The 17,482-nt window shown below is 42.6% G+C and overlaps 1 protein-coding gene across 1 annotated transcript in view; it reads right to left on the reverse strand.

Annotated features, from left to right (window-relative positions):
* USP13 (ubiquitin specific peptidase 13) overlaps positions 1–17,482 on the reverse strand; it is a 50,666-nt gene that overhangs the window by 26,990 nt on the left and 6,194 nt on the right. The window contains exons 2-5 of the mRNA XM_059855727.1: positions 13,864–13,989; positions 9,774–9,834; positions 631–752; positions 76–218 (exon numbers count right to left, since the gene is read on the reverse strand). Of these exons, the coding sequence (XP_059711710.1) occupies positions 76–218; positions 631–752; positions 9,774–9,834; positions 13,864–13,989 (452 nt within the window). The remainder of the gene's footprint in view (positions 1–75; positions 219–630; positions 753–9,773; positions 9,835–13,863; positions 13,990–17,482) is intronic.

Raw genomic sequence — 17,482 nt, forward strand, 5'->3', positions numbered from 1 at the left:
TGAGTTCCCGCCTTTAGTTCAGCTAACCTGGACTGAATTAGAGAGCCTACAGTGAACAAACCTTGTTGCCCTCACCTGGGGGGAATTCTAACACCATTGTCTAACTGTACAAGTGTTTTAGCATGTTTAGATGCCTGCAGCTCTTCTTCCCAGGAGTCAGATTCCTGCTTCCTGTATGGTGATTTTGCACTGAGCAGTGCATCACAAGCTATCGTCACCTGGAAGACAAATGGATGTCAGTCAAAGCCTGACACGACTCAGTGACTGGACAGAAGCCTGGCATTCAGCCTATTGCTAACCACATACAGAACTGCTTATCAGTAGGACTATTTATATACTCAAATATGCATCTAATCTTTTAGACTGCCGTCATTATTTTAGCAGGAGAGTAAGCATGTCTGCTATGTGAGCTTTCCGAGGACAAGCTGGCACCATAATAAGGGAAGAAATATAGGAGATAGAAGAAACAAATGTAAAGATCACTTTTTTTAATGACTGAGACTCTATTATACCTGGTAAAGAATAATCTTTATGTCCAAACAAGCACTGCACATAAGAAAGCAAGGCACCATCTTGACAAAAACAGAAACAGGAGACAATTCCTATGACCCCTTCCACACACTCACTGACCAGTGCTGGTAGCTCTTCTATGTTGGGTAATGAGATTTCATAGTGATCAGGAAAGATAACAAGTTTTGCTTCATCCTCATATTCAAAGTCATCACTGTTGAGATCACTGCTTATCTCCAGATCTGGAAAACAAGATGGGCAATGTTAGGAGATTGTCCCATGATCCAGGTTCCAAAACTATGACAGGGGTACCACTACAAACATTACTTGCCTGGCATCAGCCAGTGGTTTCTCTAGCTAGAAATATTTGTGAAAGCCTGATCTAAACTGAAATCTCACCATCCTTCCAGAGAATGTTCTGAGGACCAAAATCTCCACTTAATGCCATCCCCAATTACAGATACAGTTGGTTTGGCCTCTCTGCAAGCAGTGCACTGTTGCAGACATTGCATTCTGCAAAGCAGCAAACAAAATTCTGCTCCTTTTGGACCAAATCAGGATGCCATACTGCTGTGCCTTTTACCCAGAATCTTGAGATTCTATAAAACATGGAGACCAGGTCGCACTGCACATGCCCAAATTGCAGAGGACAAATAAAAAGAGCACCCCATATTTTCCAGATCACAGACCTGTCTGAAACGTGCTGTGGCTCCCATCCATCTTGGACCTGTAGCCTTTCCTCCCATAAAGATGTCCATGGCTGGAAGTATTCCTGTGTCTCATCCACAGTCTCAAATAGCTACAGCAAGTGCAGTAACACCAACAATATCCCTCTCTTGCTGACTCCACTCCTTAATCAGGGTAACTATTTATTTAAAAAGCACTCATTAGCTACTAAAGCTTTCCTTTGAAGATCAAGCCCTCCACAGTGTTTGTGTACATTTTCCTTCTAGTGTAAGAATGACTTATTTTTTTAAATATGAGCATTGATCAAGCAACATCAGCTAAAATATTTGCCCATTATATGGCAAACATTTTAGCAAATATGTGGACCCATAGAGAAGCAGGAGGGTATATTGGGAATTAAATGGCTAGTGTTTGTGTCTCTAAAAAAAATGAAAAAATTTAATTATTAATTAATTATCACATAGTGACAAGACTGAGTAAAACCTTGTTCTGTTCTTCCTAGGACAAATGAAAAATGGAAAACCAAACATGCATATGTCAGAAATTTTGCAAGATTCAACTGCAAGAATTGCCCAGGCAACAATGGGATTTTCTGGATCCTTCTCCCATTGGACATGTGGGATCCACTGTATTCTGATGTACCAGTCACTGACACAATAAGGTTCAACCAAAAAAAGAGATGTGTGAGCAGTAGCCAAAGCTGGCTCTTAATTCCCCCCCAGTACAAGCAGATGCTTAATGAGTCACTCGATCCTAAACGAGCATTGGCAGCAACCACTGCACCCTGGGAATGTCTGAAATCTCAAATGTATGTTTGGGACAGAGGTGAGGATGACAGAAGCCAGATTCAGAAAACTGAGCTCCCAGAGAGCAGTAACAGACTGAGCAACCCAAATGATAAAACAAGTATCAAAATATATTTTAACTTGACCTGGAAAGAACAGCTCTTGAGAGGAACATCAACTTTTGGCTCACCAGCTGCACCAGCCAACCCTGAGGTGACAACGCCCACTGTCACTGACTTCCAGCACCATGAACTCTCTCTCACCAACAGCCAACAGAAAGCCCTTTCTCATCACAGACACAAAAGCAAGAACATTGTCTCAAACTGAAAGCATGACATTTTTAGAGAACGTATTAATTCATTACTAATTCCCCAAATCACACCATTTTCATAATGATCCCTCACTTTACTCCAGGCTTCTTTCTCAGTTTGTATTACAGTCCTATGCTTGATACAGGAGTGAACCTCCACAGCTGCAGTTTTTAGCAGCTCTTCTGCTCTGTGGAACAAGGAAACTGAGCATCTCCAAGCTGATGGTGCATATGGCAAAGCATCTCAGGGGATTTTTACTTAATGCCAGAAATTTGATGGTGGCCAGCACAACAAAGCCAAAAGTACTGGCCACCTCCTAAACAGGAGAGAAGCTCCTCAGAGAGGATAAAAGCTCAGGTTTGGAGGCAGTGAATGTCTTGCGGGGCTGTGGTCACACAGTGCCTCAGCCACCAGAGGGAACCTGGCACCAGCTCACAGCGGCCACTGGGCTCTGGGGACGTGTGTGACGCCCGCTGATCTTCACTGCCTTGTGCTCTGGACATTACCTTAAAGCACCTGCAAGCCCCTTATAGAAACAGCAATGCTACGGTGTCCTGCGTTCCGAATTCAGACACACACTGCAGCTCATCTCCCCAGCCAGACAGCAGCCAAACAGCAGAGACTTCAGTGCTGCTGGCCTGACCTGCATCTGAACCAGTGATCCAGGGATGAAAGACAGAGTATCCTATTAGCAATCATCTGCTGTCATCTAAGGACTTCACATGCTTAGGAGCACCAGCCTCCTGTGTGCAATGGGCAGGAAGGGAATTTCCTTTTTACTGCTCAGGCTTCATGCCATTCATACCAGCAGAAAAGCAGAAAAGAGTGTCCCATCAGCATGGGACTCTTTCTGCCTGACACATCGATATGGCAGCACCCACCTGTTATTTTAAAGGATGCACAAAGCTTCCTAACAGTCCTGGGAAACACCATGAGGATTTAAAACTCCCCTTTTGAAGGTGACTGCCTAGAACTGGTACACTTCCACCCAACACCTACTCCCTCTGACTAGGAATTATAAGGCACCACCTTAACACTCTGAAGACAGTTTCTCAGGGTCCAGACCCAGTACACAAGAGTGGAATGGACTTCTAAGGTCACAGGCTGAAATCCCTCCATACAGAGCAGGTGACCATATAAACTAATCCCTTTCAGGGACACTCAGAGGGACCCCTTAATGATGTCACCTGAAAACACACAGATCACCACTCAAATATTTAAAAATTGGCTTGAGAGACATAGCTGTTAAGATTGGTAAGAAACTGTACCTGCATTATATTTTTTTTTACCTGTGCAAGGGCCAGCAAGGCTGAGACAGCATGAGGGCAGAAGTAATAAAAACAGATGACTGTGACTTTAGAAGGCAATGGAGCCCACACTAAATGTGGACAGAATTTGACCCTGAAGCCACTGGGCATCATGTGCAGTCTGCAGGTGGTTTCTAGTGCAGAATTTTAGGGAGGACTAAGAGTAACTACAGGAAAGAGGAGCAGGGTGAGATCTACATGCAAAAGGAGCATATTTGATTAAAAATTACCACTAAAGACACGGAAAAGCATGAACTTTCAAGCACTACATCCAAAGTTGTTTCTTGATCACGGATGATCTTCCAAGATGCACTGTGAGAAGAAGGCAAATAAAAGGGCTTTACTCAGTTCTGAGATGGAGCCACAAGACAACCAGCCAGTTTGTAATCCTTCCAAGGAGTGACAGCTTGATGGTCAAGGCCCACAGGACATTGTTTCCCTTTCAGTGGAGTAACACTTTTCCGGTACCTCCTGACAGCCTCAGCTCAGCTCTTTGGCCACCAAAACCAAATATCCACAGGTTGTCAGTGCTGTGTTGGGAGGGCAGGCAAAGCAAAGCAGCAGACACCTCAAAGCAGAGGCTCAACTGGTGCTGATATTTTGTGTGAGTGGTCAGTAGAGTAAATTTACTGCACCTCACGAGGCATCACTGAGTGACGGTGAGAATGTGCTGCTGCTGAACTGACTGAAAACAGCAGCTGGGAGAGACACTACTGTAATGTAAACCAACCCAGCAGAGGGGAAGAGAAGGAGTGGATGTGTCCAGATCAGATTTAGACAAGTTACCAACTGACTGCACTAATAATAGGGGCATAAAAGACTCCAGACAGGACCCCCAAAGAGGATTTCCTGCACATGTGGATGTGTCTGTGTGCGTGTGAAAGGGAATGCAAACGTGAAAACTGAATGAGGTGTTGACTAGCAAGTCTACAACTAATTTTGAAACCCTAGAAAGACATCTTAGGAATCTGGGCTAGATCCTGCTCTTGCTGAAAGCAGTGGACAAATTCGTATTGACTCGGGAGATCTGGGTCTTTAAATCAAATTATTTCTTCCTGCCTCTAAATATCAGTGAATTGCATCAGCAGCACTTTGCAAACTATAAGCTACTCAGTTAATTTGTTTTCAGGCATTTGTTTTGTTTTACTCAGTTAATCAGTTAATTTGTTTTGAATATTAGCTTCATCAGATGAAGTATAAAACAGAAGAATTTTTTGTTAATTTTTTTCTAGTCATAACATTTTCCTTTGCAGAAAAATGAAAGGTAAAACTTTCTACAAGGATCATTTGTCCGATTCACTACTTGTAAAAGAACATTCAAATTGCTTGCTATATCTCCAAAGCATTTTTATGTTGATCCTATTACTAGGTAAGACCTCATCCCTTGCATTTCTGGGACAGTCACATGTTAAGCAAGCAAAACTAAATCATGTAAATTCAAATTCAGAACTGTTTTGACAGCAGCATTAGCCTGTGTTAACCTAGTCTAATTTTCACAGTTCTACCCAAACCAGCAAACTCTTAAGAATCTGTTAGTTTAAGTATCTGTTCACCATCCTGTACTCAATTCAAGCACACATGGCAAAGCTAAAAAGCAACAGCCAATCAGTTCTACTGCTGCTGCTGCAGGGGAACATGCACTATTTTACCGGGCTAAATTGCAAAAATATTGTCAGGAAATGCTTAAGTTCTCCTACATCACAACTTTTCATTCACAGATACAGATACTCTATTTCTGCTTACTCACATAAATATAAACTTTAACCAGTCATGGTAAAAGCCCTCTTCAGAAGCTCTCCAAACAAAGCCATCCTTACTGCCAACAGGGTTCTACTCCTGGGAGAACAAAGTGAAGCTGTGGTCAAACCCAGCATTAGGAGTAGTCTTTACACTTGGAAACAGTAGCCATGAGTCCATCCTCTGCCATCAGCAAGGAGGTGCCATCCAGGAAAAGCTCAGCAAGTTTACAAGTTCTCCCAGACACTCCAAGTGGAAGTTTTCCTTTCCAAGGTGTCCTGAGACCTGCTGAGTGTCATAGATACTCTCCCCAGCAGCAATCACAGATCTGCTGACAGAGCTGTTCATCTGAGGACTTCAAAACACTTTTAATTGATGGTCTGAGTTAGCCCTGACTTTGCTCAAAACAGAGCTGCCACAGCTTGCTGCAGGGGCAGATGATGCTCTGGTAACCAATCTGAGACAGGACATCTGTCCAGGGACAAGTTATATGACAGTCACTCTGCCAGCTCTGTAAAGCCAGGAGTCCAGGCTCTGGCATGGATCAACAGATGCTCAGGAAGAGGGCACCAGAACCAGGCAAAAATGGGTGATTCCACCCTCAAAGGAGAGTTCAAATATCTACCTGAGGTGTTTTGCTTGCTGGGAGCGAGGGGGAATGGTGTTTGCTAGTTGGTTTTGGAGAAGGAAATAGGGGGAGATACTGTGTGTAGATGCAGTTTTGCTACTCAAAAGAGAGGTTTGCTTTATATCTATAAAGCAGAATGATAGAGAACAAAATAGAAAGTGTTGCTTTACTGGTGTTCCACTTAAATTTCCCACTGCTGCTGACAACTGAGCTGACATGTCAGAGAACCATTTACCCCATCTCTCTCTCAGAACCACCCCTCTCAGCAGCAACAGCAACTGGGAGCACATGCCTGAGCACACACAGTCCAAGCACCTCTCTTGTACTCTTTGCATCCTTCAATTACTTCATCAATTGTTTAGTTACTCAGTAACACCTTAAAAATCTCTTTTAGATTTAATTCTAGGTAATTTTAAATCAACCAGAAAACTCTGCTTCCTCAGTTTTCAATCCCTTTCCAGACTATTTACATTGCATTAATTCTTCATAATTAGAACATTCTGAAAGACTCTCCTGGGATAATATGTTCAGGGGGACTCTGCTGGTAAGTATGGTAAAAACTGGACCTCCAATCCCTTCAGCACAAGAATCTTCCCCCTAATTCTGCTACCCCTTTTGACCAGAAGGTCATACGGATGATCACAGTACACCCCAATAACTGAGTTTTTCATCACACAAAAGGCTCTAAGACAGACAGTCTGCTTTAAATATCACCCCAAATTCCCTGGAACACTGCACAGCCTGAGCTGAAGTTGTCATGTCCACACTGTCTAGCAACACCTAAACCAGCCAGATAAAAGGCAGTTCATACATTTCAATAAACAAAACTGTTATGCTTCCTGATTACACAGAACACTCACAGCCAACACCCTCCAGCCTTCTCCAAAGAAAACCAAACCAAAACGTGCCCAGAACCTGATGCACATGTGCACAGGCACACACACTTTGCTGTGAATCTTTCCATGTTTAGGGAAAGATAAATATTGCAGCTGACTGGCCCAAACAGCCTGTGTTTCTATTACATTTACTAGATAGCAGCAGTGCTAGAAAGTAATCAGTGAGCATCCAAAAGATGTTTTCCTAATACTAAGGAGATTGAAAAGGGTTTAGTATCTTTAATAGTTTTACATCAAAGAGGATTATAACAACCAATGTAACAAATGCCTAAACTGGATTGACTTTGTACACAAAGCTTAAAGCTCTGGGGCTACAGGGAATCATTGACAGACATGTAGGAACAGAGGGATGCTGGAGCTAGCCACTGATTCTTGTGTTTTGTGAGCCAGGGCAAGCCCTACCTGGCAGGTGACATAGCTGGGTTGTACCAGGCAGGATAAATTCACCATGGGCCAGCAATGTGCCCTTGTGTCCTCTAAGAAGGCCAGTGGTATCCTGGGGGCATTAAGAACAGTGTGGCCAGCAGATCAAAAGGGGAATCATCCTCCTCCTCTACTCTGCCCAGGTGGGGCTGCACCTGGAATATTCCATCAGTTCTGGGCTCCCCAGGCCAAGAAAGACAGGGAATGCAGAGGGTCCACCGGAGGGCTACAAAGATAATTAGGGAACTGAAGCATCTCTCTCATGTGGACAATCTGGGCCTGTTCAGCCTGGAAAAGAGACTGACAGGAGGTCTTATCAGGGCACAGAATATCTTCAGGGCAGGTGTCAAGAAGATGGGGCCAGATTTTCTCCAGCAGTGCCCAGTGACAGGACAAGGCACAACAGGCACAAACTGAAACACAGGAAGTTACATCTAAATATGAAGAAAAGCTTCCTTACTTTGAGGGTGACAGAGCACTGGAACAGGCTGCCAGAAGAGCTCATGGAGTGTCCTTCTCTGGAGATATTAAAATATTCCTGGATAGGATCATGTGCAGCCTGTTCTACATGAACCTGCTCCAGCAGGGGATTGGACTTGATGATCTCCAGAGGTCCCTTCCAACCCCAGCCTTTCTCTGATAGTGCCCAAGGTCACAATGAGAAAGACAGAATTAAAACAACCTGTTTAGATGAGATCAGCAGTTCTGAACCAATGAAAAATACTTTGGATTAAGAGATAAGACACCAAATTTTGCTAACTACCTCTGTTGCTGTCACATGCAAAATTATCATATCAGCTACCTCTCAGTGCTTTTGTTTCCTCAGCTGTGAAGAAGGACAGGAATAATTCTTTGTTCTTTGCTTTAAGCATGGCCAAAACCAGTAACATCTGCTGATCCAAAGAAGCAGACACAATGCATTTGGAAGCATGGAAGCACTGCCTCCAGGAACAGAGCAGACCTGATACCAGCTCACTCCAAGCCAGCAGGGGCTGCAATGAAGAGTGCAGCGGAACAATAGACCAGATGAGACACATTTTCAAAAGTGCATTAGATTCCAGAAGTGCTGGATTAAATGGTGATAGATCCATGTCCTAAACCCACCCCGGCGAAACTGAACTGCCCTCAGGAGCTCCCTTGGAACTGCTGCTCAAGATCTACTCAGAGGGAACAAAATGCTCATGCACAAGGGTGGAATTTGAGGATTTCAACGTGGCACATCAGAGACAGTACCCTCTGCCAGTGCCCTGTGTGCTGGCACACCTCAGTGACAGGAGCCTTCAGGTGTATGCAGAAGATCAGCAAGGACAAAATTTGAATGTGCTTTTGTGCTTTGTATTTACACTCACATTGCAAACACTGTACTACACTCCTCCACTGCAGCCAGCTTTGTTTCTGAACCAATTATCCTATCAGCATCCAGTGACAATGATTTTCAATGTAAACTGGCAGTAAATGGCATTTAGAGCAGCATCTGTGATGTAACAGTCTCTTCCTACAAGTTTAACTTTTTTTATGACTCATTTTCAGTCTTTTTTCTTTATCAGCCCTCCTTGCAAGACTTACTTACGTTACCAGCAACGATTTAATCAATCACAATCTACAAAGGCCTCTGAGGGACACATTCCACAGATCAAAGCAATTCCAACAGAGAACGTCATTCTATTGTTTCTCTTTAGCCATAAGGGCTGGCAATTGTAAAGAAACCACTTCACCTTTTAGTTACCTGAAGAAAAATTCACTATTCACTATTAATACAGAGACAATAAATAATAGATGAATTGGAGAAACACCACAAGCTGTGGGAGAAGAGAGAATCCAGGCTTTTCATCACATTCTCCTCATCCATATTTATGAGTCCCTCAGGTTTTCTGGGTAATCTGAATAAATGGATTTTGGCTGATATGGGCATGGTAAGAAAACTGCTTTCCATGAAGCAAGGGAATAGAACTATGGACATAACAGAATTAGAGATGCTCATGGTGTATGTGCAGTTGTATTCATTACAGGAGAGACCACATCATCACCGAAGAACGTTTACCTTTGTAACAACTTTAAACAACCCTTCCTATGATCATCTGCTGAGCAGGACAGAGCCACACTGAGGCCCTAATATATCTAAACATTAAGTATGGGCCAGCATTCTAATAAAAGAGTTCTTTGTGGAAATTACAGAGAGAGAATGGACAGAATTAGTTAAAAAGTGCCTTTCAAAGTCTAGGCTATCTCAGAGTAGTTGAGGATCTATTTTACATTAAAATGTTTCATGTACACACATCTTTCAGTATGCACCAAAATGGTTGAGAACTACTTATTTGCCTGGAAAACATTTATTGTCTAGTACCAAAAGTTAAAAAGAAACCAAAACAAACAGCAGGAAATGAAAACCCAAAAGGAGCCCCAGAGCCAGACACAATGGTGGGCAGAACCCAAGTCCACATGCAGACAGGGTCAGAAAAGGACTGTGTGAAAGCAGCTGCTCACAATACCTAAAAATAGCTTAGCATTCCTCCTTTTTGGTAAAGCTCCACCAGATGCTCCTGGTACCTTCTGGAAAGAGAGAAAGAAACAATTAAAAATCCATCAAGTGAGACAACAGTAAATCTGCATCAACCCCTCCCATCAGACCACAGTCCTTGGATGAGCACAGCGAGCAAGGATGTAAATGCTCTTTGCTCTCCTCTGACACTGGGACTCATCAGTGCCCAGCACCCCCATGGAGAGAGAGAGCCTCCATCTGAGTCCTTCACTCTTGGCTCACTGGCAATTGATCAGAGGGTGCCCCACAGCCACCACGGGTGGCAGCTGTTCTGTCACCAAGGCAGAGACACCCAGCACCTCTCAAACCTCTCTCTAGACCCCCAACAACATTTCTTAGTGACTAAAGCTGAGTTAGAGAGAAGAAAAGGCTATTATGTGCATAAAGGATTCAAGCCTTCATAACTGATTCCAGCAGGACCACTTTGCTTTGATCTGTTAGTTAGGTTAATTTTCTTCTATCTAGGAAAAAATGCCCTTTCTGTCAGAATACCCACCTGCTTCCATTAATCCAAATTATCACCATGTTTTCTAAATATTAGAAAGTATGGAGGAAACTCGCCAACTCAAGCAATTATTTAGTGGGGGATTTGATTGTATTTTTTAATTCAAGCACCATAGCAGAAAACAGTAAATTCCAAATGGAATTAAGTTTCACGACTTTTCCAATTCAGAATACCTCAGACTACAAGGGAAAATACAACTAACTCAGGAAATGTCAAAGTCAGTGCACTCACTCCTTAAGCTGTTTATTAAACAGCACCATTAAATCAAATTAAATCAAAAAAGCCTCTGTGGCTATTTGGTGCCAACATGATGCATGATGTAGTGTGTAATGTTAGTGTAACTGGCAAGGTTGTTAGGCAACTTTTTTTTTTTTTTTAATAATAATATTGGGATACAACAGGTGGAAAGAAAGCAGCCAAGAACCTGTCAGCCTACAGGGAAAGTTCATGCTTGCCTCTGCCCCTTCGCAGGCAAAAGGGTCACATATTTTGGGTGGTTCCCTTCACCATGTAAATTAAAGCTTTGGCCTAAGCAAACTGCTTTAATCATCAGTGAGGTCTTATACATCATAGGAAAATTTTCCATTCTTAGAAAGAGCAGATGCTGACAAACACCCTTTGGCTGCATTTAAGAACAGAATCCATTATTCCCATAGAAAAGCTCTAGGGAAAAGTCAGGGTTGCAACTCCAGCAGTTCAAATAAAAATAAAAATTCCTCAATGAACTGAAAATAACATGCAGAATATTTCTTTCTTTAATGCTACTGGAATTTAACAAGTGGGAAGGAAGTAGCCAGGAATGTATTTTAACCGTATTTTACATCATTTTTTAAAAGGAGTAGCAAGAAACAACATAACCCAATTGCAAAGACATTATGAATAAATTACACATTCTCCAAGGACTATATTTCCAGAACTAAAAAAACAGTTTTTTCCAATACTAGGAAACTCCAACTGAATTCTGATGGCACCAAGTGTGATATTGTGAAAGTCATTAAGACTAGAGATTGCAAAGAGAATGAATTCACATGGAATGCTTATATTTAACTCAAGCTGACAATGATTTCAGCTTGATTTTTCCAAGTACAAATGCATCAGAATCAAAGCTGCTCAATACTCCTAAAACACCCACAACCTGACAGGATTTTTTTAGCTTGTCAGAAATCACTGAAAACATTCTTCATTCACAAACCCATTTTTGTTTCTAATAGATGCGACACACCCAACAAATGGGAGTGACATGAGGCATCAGCAGTGGCACTAAATTCCATTTGTGATGCTCCTTGGACAAGGTGACAGTGCAGCCTGTTCTGCTGTCTCTCACTTTTTATAACACCATCATCCCTGGAGAGCATCCAGAAACCTTTCCCTGCAGGAAATCTTTGTGCTTCTCTGCCCAGGGTTTTCAACAGGGCTGAGGTATCACTACAGCACCAAGATGAAGCTCTGCCTGGAAATGAACAGCACCCAGGCAGTTGAATAAAAGTCATACACTACAGAGAAGAGGCTGATTTAAAAATCCTGATGAATGTAACACTGTGGAAAAGGAAAAATAAAAATCAATTTCCTTTATTTAGCTAAGAATTTTACCAGGGGGTGCTCCATAACTTGCACTTGTGCCCATCTCTGATGATTCAGCAGAGGCCTCTGGTGCTGAGCTGCCATGGGCAGATGTTCCAGCTCTACTTGAGCCAGCAGGCTGAAGATGTGACCCTTATTTTCTAACTGAATTGTGACAAGATACACAAATGACATTTATTCCAAACATCTTGGGAAGCAACCCGGGATTTCTGCAGCAATGCAGTGCATTCTGCAAGGATGATGCCAAGGGAACCACAGGCAGGAATAGCAGCCTCACTATAAGAATCTTAAGATAGCACATCCAATGCCTTTGGCTTTACTGTATCCTACACCATTAAAAGCTTGGCCTCCAAAACCAAAACCACAATGCAGCACGTGCCAGACACTTCATAAAACACTTGATGTTTCACATTGCTCAAAGGAAAACATGGATGGCACTTAAGAAGCAAATAGTCATGGCAAAAAAAAAGAAATCCACAGCTAATATATGAGCAATCCTGGCTATGAGCCCTATTGGATGATGCAATATTCACCTGCACTGTGTAGTCTAACCCTGTTTCCTGCCACATGACCCAGAGAACCAGTGTGTTGACACCTTCCAGCACAGAGCCAGCCCCTCTGCTACATCATGATACACCCAGAGAAAAACAGGAACCACTGACCTTCTTCAATCAAAGCGATTTGCAACACCAAACAACAGTTGGGGTATGTCTTTCTCCATTTTGGGTTCTTCAGCCCAATCTTTATCAGGAAAGGAATTTTTGAGGCCTCATTTTAACCCCTGAACTTATGGAAGAAAGCTATGCACAAGGAAAGCTGACAGGATTTTTGCCCACCTGTCTCTAGACAGCATCTTTCAGGAGTGTTAAATTCAGTCAGAAGAACCACTGCTAAAACCAGAGTAGGCTCTGCAAAAACTCAGTTAACAGAGTGAAGGAAAATGTTGGTACTGCCCTTAGAAGGAAAGGCAATTCTAAAGTATAACAAATACCATTTACCATCTCATCCTGGAAGACATGCAATCCACCTCACTGTGACTCTGATAAAATATGAACACTCCTCTACTGGCAATAAGGTAAGTGGTCAGGGCACTTTATATAACTCAAGGCCTTCATCACCCAGGGGAAGCCTTGCTGTAGAATGAGAAACAAGGATTCTAACCCACTCCAAGCAGCTCTTTTAAGCCCTCTAACTTGCCAACAGAGACAGAGCTTATGGAAGAGTGAGCTATAAGCAAACCCAGTGCTTTCCTTATAGCTCAGGTCAGAAGTAATTAAGAGTCTTTTAAAGATGCCAGATAAACCACAGAGAAGCAGAGGTTATAAAGCACAGGGTATAAGTGACTGCTGATATGCAGTGATGGCATGGAAGAGCAGTGAACATGAGGCTGTACATGCACACCCATTTGTGGGGAAAGGCTAAATGAGGGCCAGCATTAATTTAAGCTAAGCTTAAGATCCCAGCCCTGGTCAGGGTTTATCTGTACAGGAATCTTAGGATGAAAAGGAGTCCTGTCACCCTGAGATGAAACCTCATACGGAAAACAGAAATCAGCAGTGTCCAGACACATCTGAGCCAAACCCAGTAATTCAATTATTACAGTAATTGTACACTTGAAATGCAGATTTCAGAAAATATTTAGCTATGTAAATGGTGCACATAACATGCAGACAATATGGATGTGATACACAGAAATGAGAAGTGAAAAACATCAGTGAAAGTCAGGAAGGAGCTGCCTTTAAGGTCTGACTCTTTAGGGCTTTTGATACATCTCAGAACTGAAGCTGTAGGATTGGTTGGCATCCAAGCACCTGGATTTGATATCCAGCCCCAAATCTGAACGTGTGCATTTCAGTCACTCAGGAGTTGGTCTGTGCCTGAAATGCAGAACCCAAATGAGCACAAGAGACAGGAGCACTGCTGGGGTGGCTCCCCGGGAAGGCAGAGGTCTCACCTGTCTCAGGTGCCGTTTCAGGTGCAGGTAGACACACTGGCCTGTTTTCCGGTAATGCCGCTCGATGTGCTCCCTTCCAAATCCCAGAAAGGTGTTCATGCACACGTAGAGACCTCCTTCTGAATCCTGCAGGGAATGGCACAAACACTTACAGCAGGGAAGGACAGGAAGAGCCCAGCACACAGAAAAAAACCCCAAGAATTGCAGACCTTTTCAGTTATCAGGCACACACCTGAAATATGGCTTTCATAGTGTTTACACCATCAGTCCTCTAAGAAACTTCCCCATCATATCACATATCATAACACACATATCCCACAGCCTATAGAAACTCTTTGAAATGAGTTTATTAGCAACTACAGATTAGTGAGTGTCCAAATTGGAAGTCTAGAAGTTAGTCTGGAAAAATTCCACTTGAGTGCCCAACCCACAGAGGTTCATAGGCACAGAAATGTGTAAAGCATAGAAATAAGCATGAGCATTTATTTGAAATAGCAGAATTTCTTGTGGGCATTTAATTGCAAGAACATCATTTCAAACCAGAAGCACAGCAGAGTTGATGGTCCAGGGACTCTGCCACAACTTCTACAATTGATCACAATCTTGTCTGAGAAAAAAGATCTCAAGTGACCTCAGAACCCTTAAAACTGGCTAACAAAAACTTGACAAGTGTTTTGTGTGCATTCTTCAGTATCTATCAGGGATCCTCTCCACTCATGCAATACAGAGCTTGGAGACAAGGGCATTACAAAGGGAATATAAAGATATACACTCCTGGTGCTGATCACAAATGCTGACATTTCAGTAACGTAAGCTGGCATCGCTTTTTGCTCTCCCTAAAACTGGGTGTTGATACTGGCTGTTACCAAAGTCTTGCTCAATTTTAGCACCATTCTAAGATCTCTCCTACATCAGACTGCCAGGAGGACTTTCAGTCATCTGCTCATTGGTGTTGGATCAATTTTTCCAAGCCCTCTAACATGTATTGTTTTGAGTAGGTGGTGCAGAACAAAGATTGAGCCCTTCAGAAGCTCTGTGACCTTCCTTCTATTGTGAGCCTGTTTGTGCTATTGCAAAGCACAGAACCTCTTGTCTTAAATTCCCCAAAGAACAACATGAACTGCACTCATTCATAGGCACCTCAGAAGTAAATTATAAACATATATATATATGAAAGTAAGGATCATTATCTCCAGAAGCAAATCATATTAGAAACATACATGCTGCCTGCTCTTCTCTCCTGCATTCCAAATCCTTCTGCATTACCTCCTTCTGTGAGAAAGTCATGGATGTGTCCTCTACAAGAGGATCCTAGAGGTGCCCAGTCTAAATAAAAATAACAGTGTTGTCCCTCTAGGGTCTCAGGAACTCTGTTTAAAGTTTTGTTTTCTTGGAGATCATTCTCTCTTTTTCTGGAAGGAATCCAAGAGACCACTGAACCATTTCTGAGGCAGCCTATGACAACAATCTGTCACTTTCAGCATAGGAGCTAAATGTAGAGTCTGAGTAAGTTGGTTGTGGTTACTAACAAAACAGATGTTTCTCCAAGAGAGCACAGGCAGAGTGTTCTCTCCCACAGCTTGGAAAGAAGTGGACAGACTGTTCAAAAGACCGAAAGGTCAAAGTAAAACAGAAGCCTGTGTGAAAAAGACACTTTTGTAGATGGCTGAGTAAAGGATTAGGCCCCTGTTTGGTGCTCAAAAAACACTCGACTGTGATCTAAGACAAACTCTGTGCTGGGTAATTTAACCCCACTGAGCAGAAAAATAGTTCTGGAAGGAATGATATTTTACATTGTCTGTGGCATGTAAATCTCTGTATTTGACAATCATTTTAGATGTGTGTGAAAGTTTATGCTGGAAGAAGGCAGATTATCTAAAGTACTGAAGACACTATTCTACAGAAAAGCATAACTTCTCCTGACAGACAAAACCAGGAACTTTAGCTGGATATTTTTCCCCCTCATTCTTGCTTGAGGATGCAGCAGACATGTAGTGTGAAGTTCAGGATAAAGCAATGTAAAACATTCTTTTCCCTTATCACTCCAGTCTAAAGGCACCATTGGGGCAGAAGCTTGTGCTTGGTCAGGCTCCATCACTGCTGAGAAGGCCACTCAAGAGCAGATCAACCTTCTCACCTTCTAAGCAGAAGGAAAAGGGATTGCTCCTCATTTCTGCCTGTTCTTTGCTGCCAAGGTGTTCAAGGTATGCCAGGTGCTTAATTCAGAAAGGGAAACCTTCAGCTCACACCAGGGAGAAAAGCATTTTTAAAAAAGAATAAAGAGTTGCTCTTACTTATTTAGACACAAATTCATGTTTGGAGGAAGAAAAGAGGCAGAGAATCCCCAGGGAAAGGGAGGCAAAATGCACCACTTGCTCCCTCTCAGACTCAAAAGCAGAGCAAGGAAGCTGGTGGGTGAGAGGCAAACACAAGTGCCAGCCATGAGGACAGCAAGAGAGAGGTCACCCCCTCATTCCACACTGCTCGTGGCACCAGACACCAACAGCTTCCAAGCACCCCTAACCTAATCAGGACTGAACTAATGACCTCCATCCCATTACCAGCCCTCACCAACCATTTAGATCCCTCAGGGAAATTTAGGGTTTAGCAATTTCAGCTCCTGCAGTGGCTCAGACAACAATGACTTTGTACAAACACGAGGGCTGTGGTGCTCTCCTAACATGGCAAACAGCTGCAGACTCAGGGACAGTGTCTCATGCACAGGTGTTTGCTTTAGATCCTCTGGAACAATGGCAAAATTTGCTAAGAGAATATCACAGAAGAGAGTAAAATGGAACCTGGAGTCTCCACAAGTCTCCACACCCAAACATGACAAGGTCATCCATCCTGTCATATATAAAATAAAATGTACCAGTTATGAGACAGGATCACTGTCTTTGTGCATTCTGTCACGGTTTCCATGTGAGTGCTTCCCGACAAAATTCATGCCCATACAGAACTGCTACAGGCTCTGCTCAGGGTGTCTGTTCAGCAGGAATCACTAAAAATTAATCTGGCTGTGGTCACAAGAGTCTTGCTCTATAATTCCAATGCAATCTTCAATATATTTGAAAAGTTACAGGACCATCCCTAACATACACACATTGCACTGGATCCCACAATAGTCTAACTAAATTACACATATTTTATTTCAGGACAGGCTGAAAAAGAACAGATGCTTTGGCACTTAATATTCATTTCAACAACACATAATAATTTACGATGAAGAATAAAAAGAAAGCCTGTCTCTCTGTCATGTACCAGTACAACCTACATTGAAACAAGGAGGAAAAAAAAACCACAGCAAACCACTGACAACCAAGTGAACACAACAGGACATAGAGATGGCTCCAGCAAACAAAAAGTTCATTTTTAAGTTTCCACTGCAGTAAATGTAGTTACTTCTGGGGTGAGGTGGGGGAACCAACATAAAAAATGTTTGCTAAGGCCAAGAATTTATCTAGTCACATTCAAAAGAAACATGGGATATGAACAGTGGTGTGAGTCTGCCTTTTAGAGAACTTCCCTCTGTCACCCAAAGATGACAGGAAAGTACTGGTGACTAAAGGAAAGCAGAAAAGGAATAATAAGAGGGTAGAAATTGGTATCAGGTAAAAAA

The sequence above is a fragment of the Haemorhous mexicanus genome, chromosome 10 (genome assembly GCF_027477595.1).
Source record: "Haemorhous mexicanus isolate bHaeMex1 chromosome 10, bHaeMex1.pri, whole genome shotgun sequence".
NCBI lineage: Eukaryota > Metazoa > Chordata > Aves > Passeriformes > Fringillidae > Haemorhous > Haemorhous mexicanus.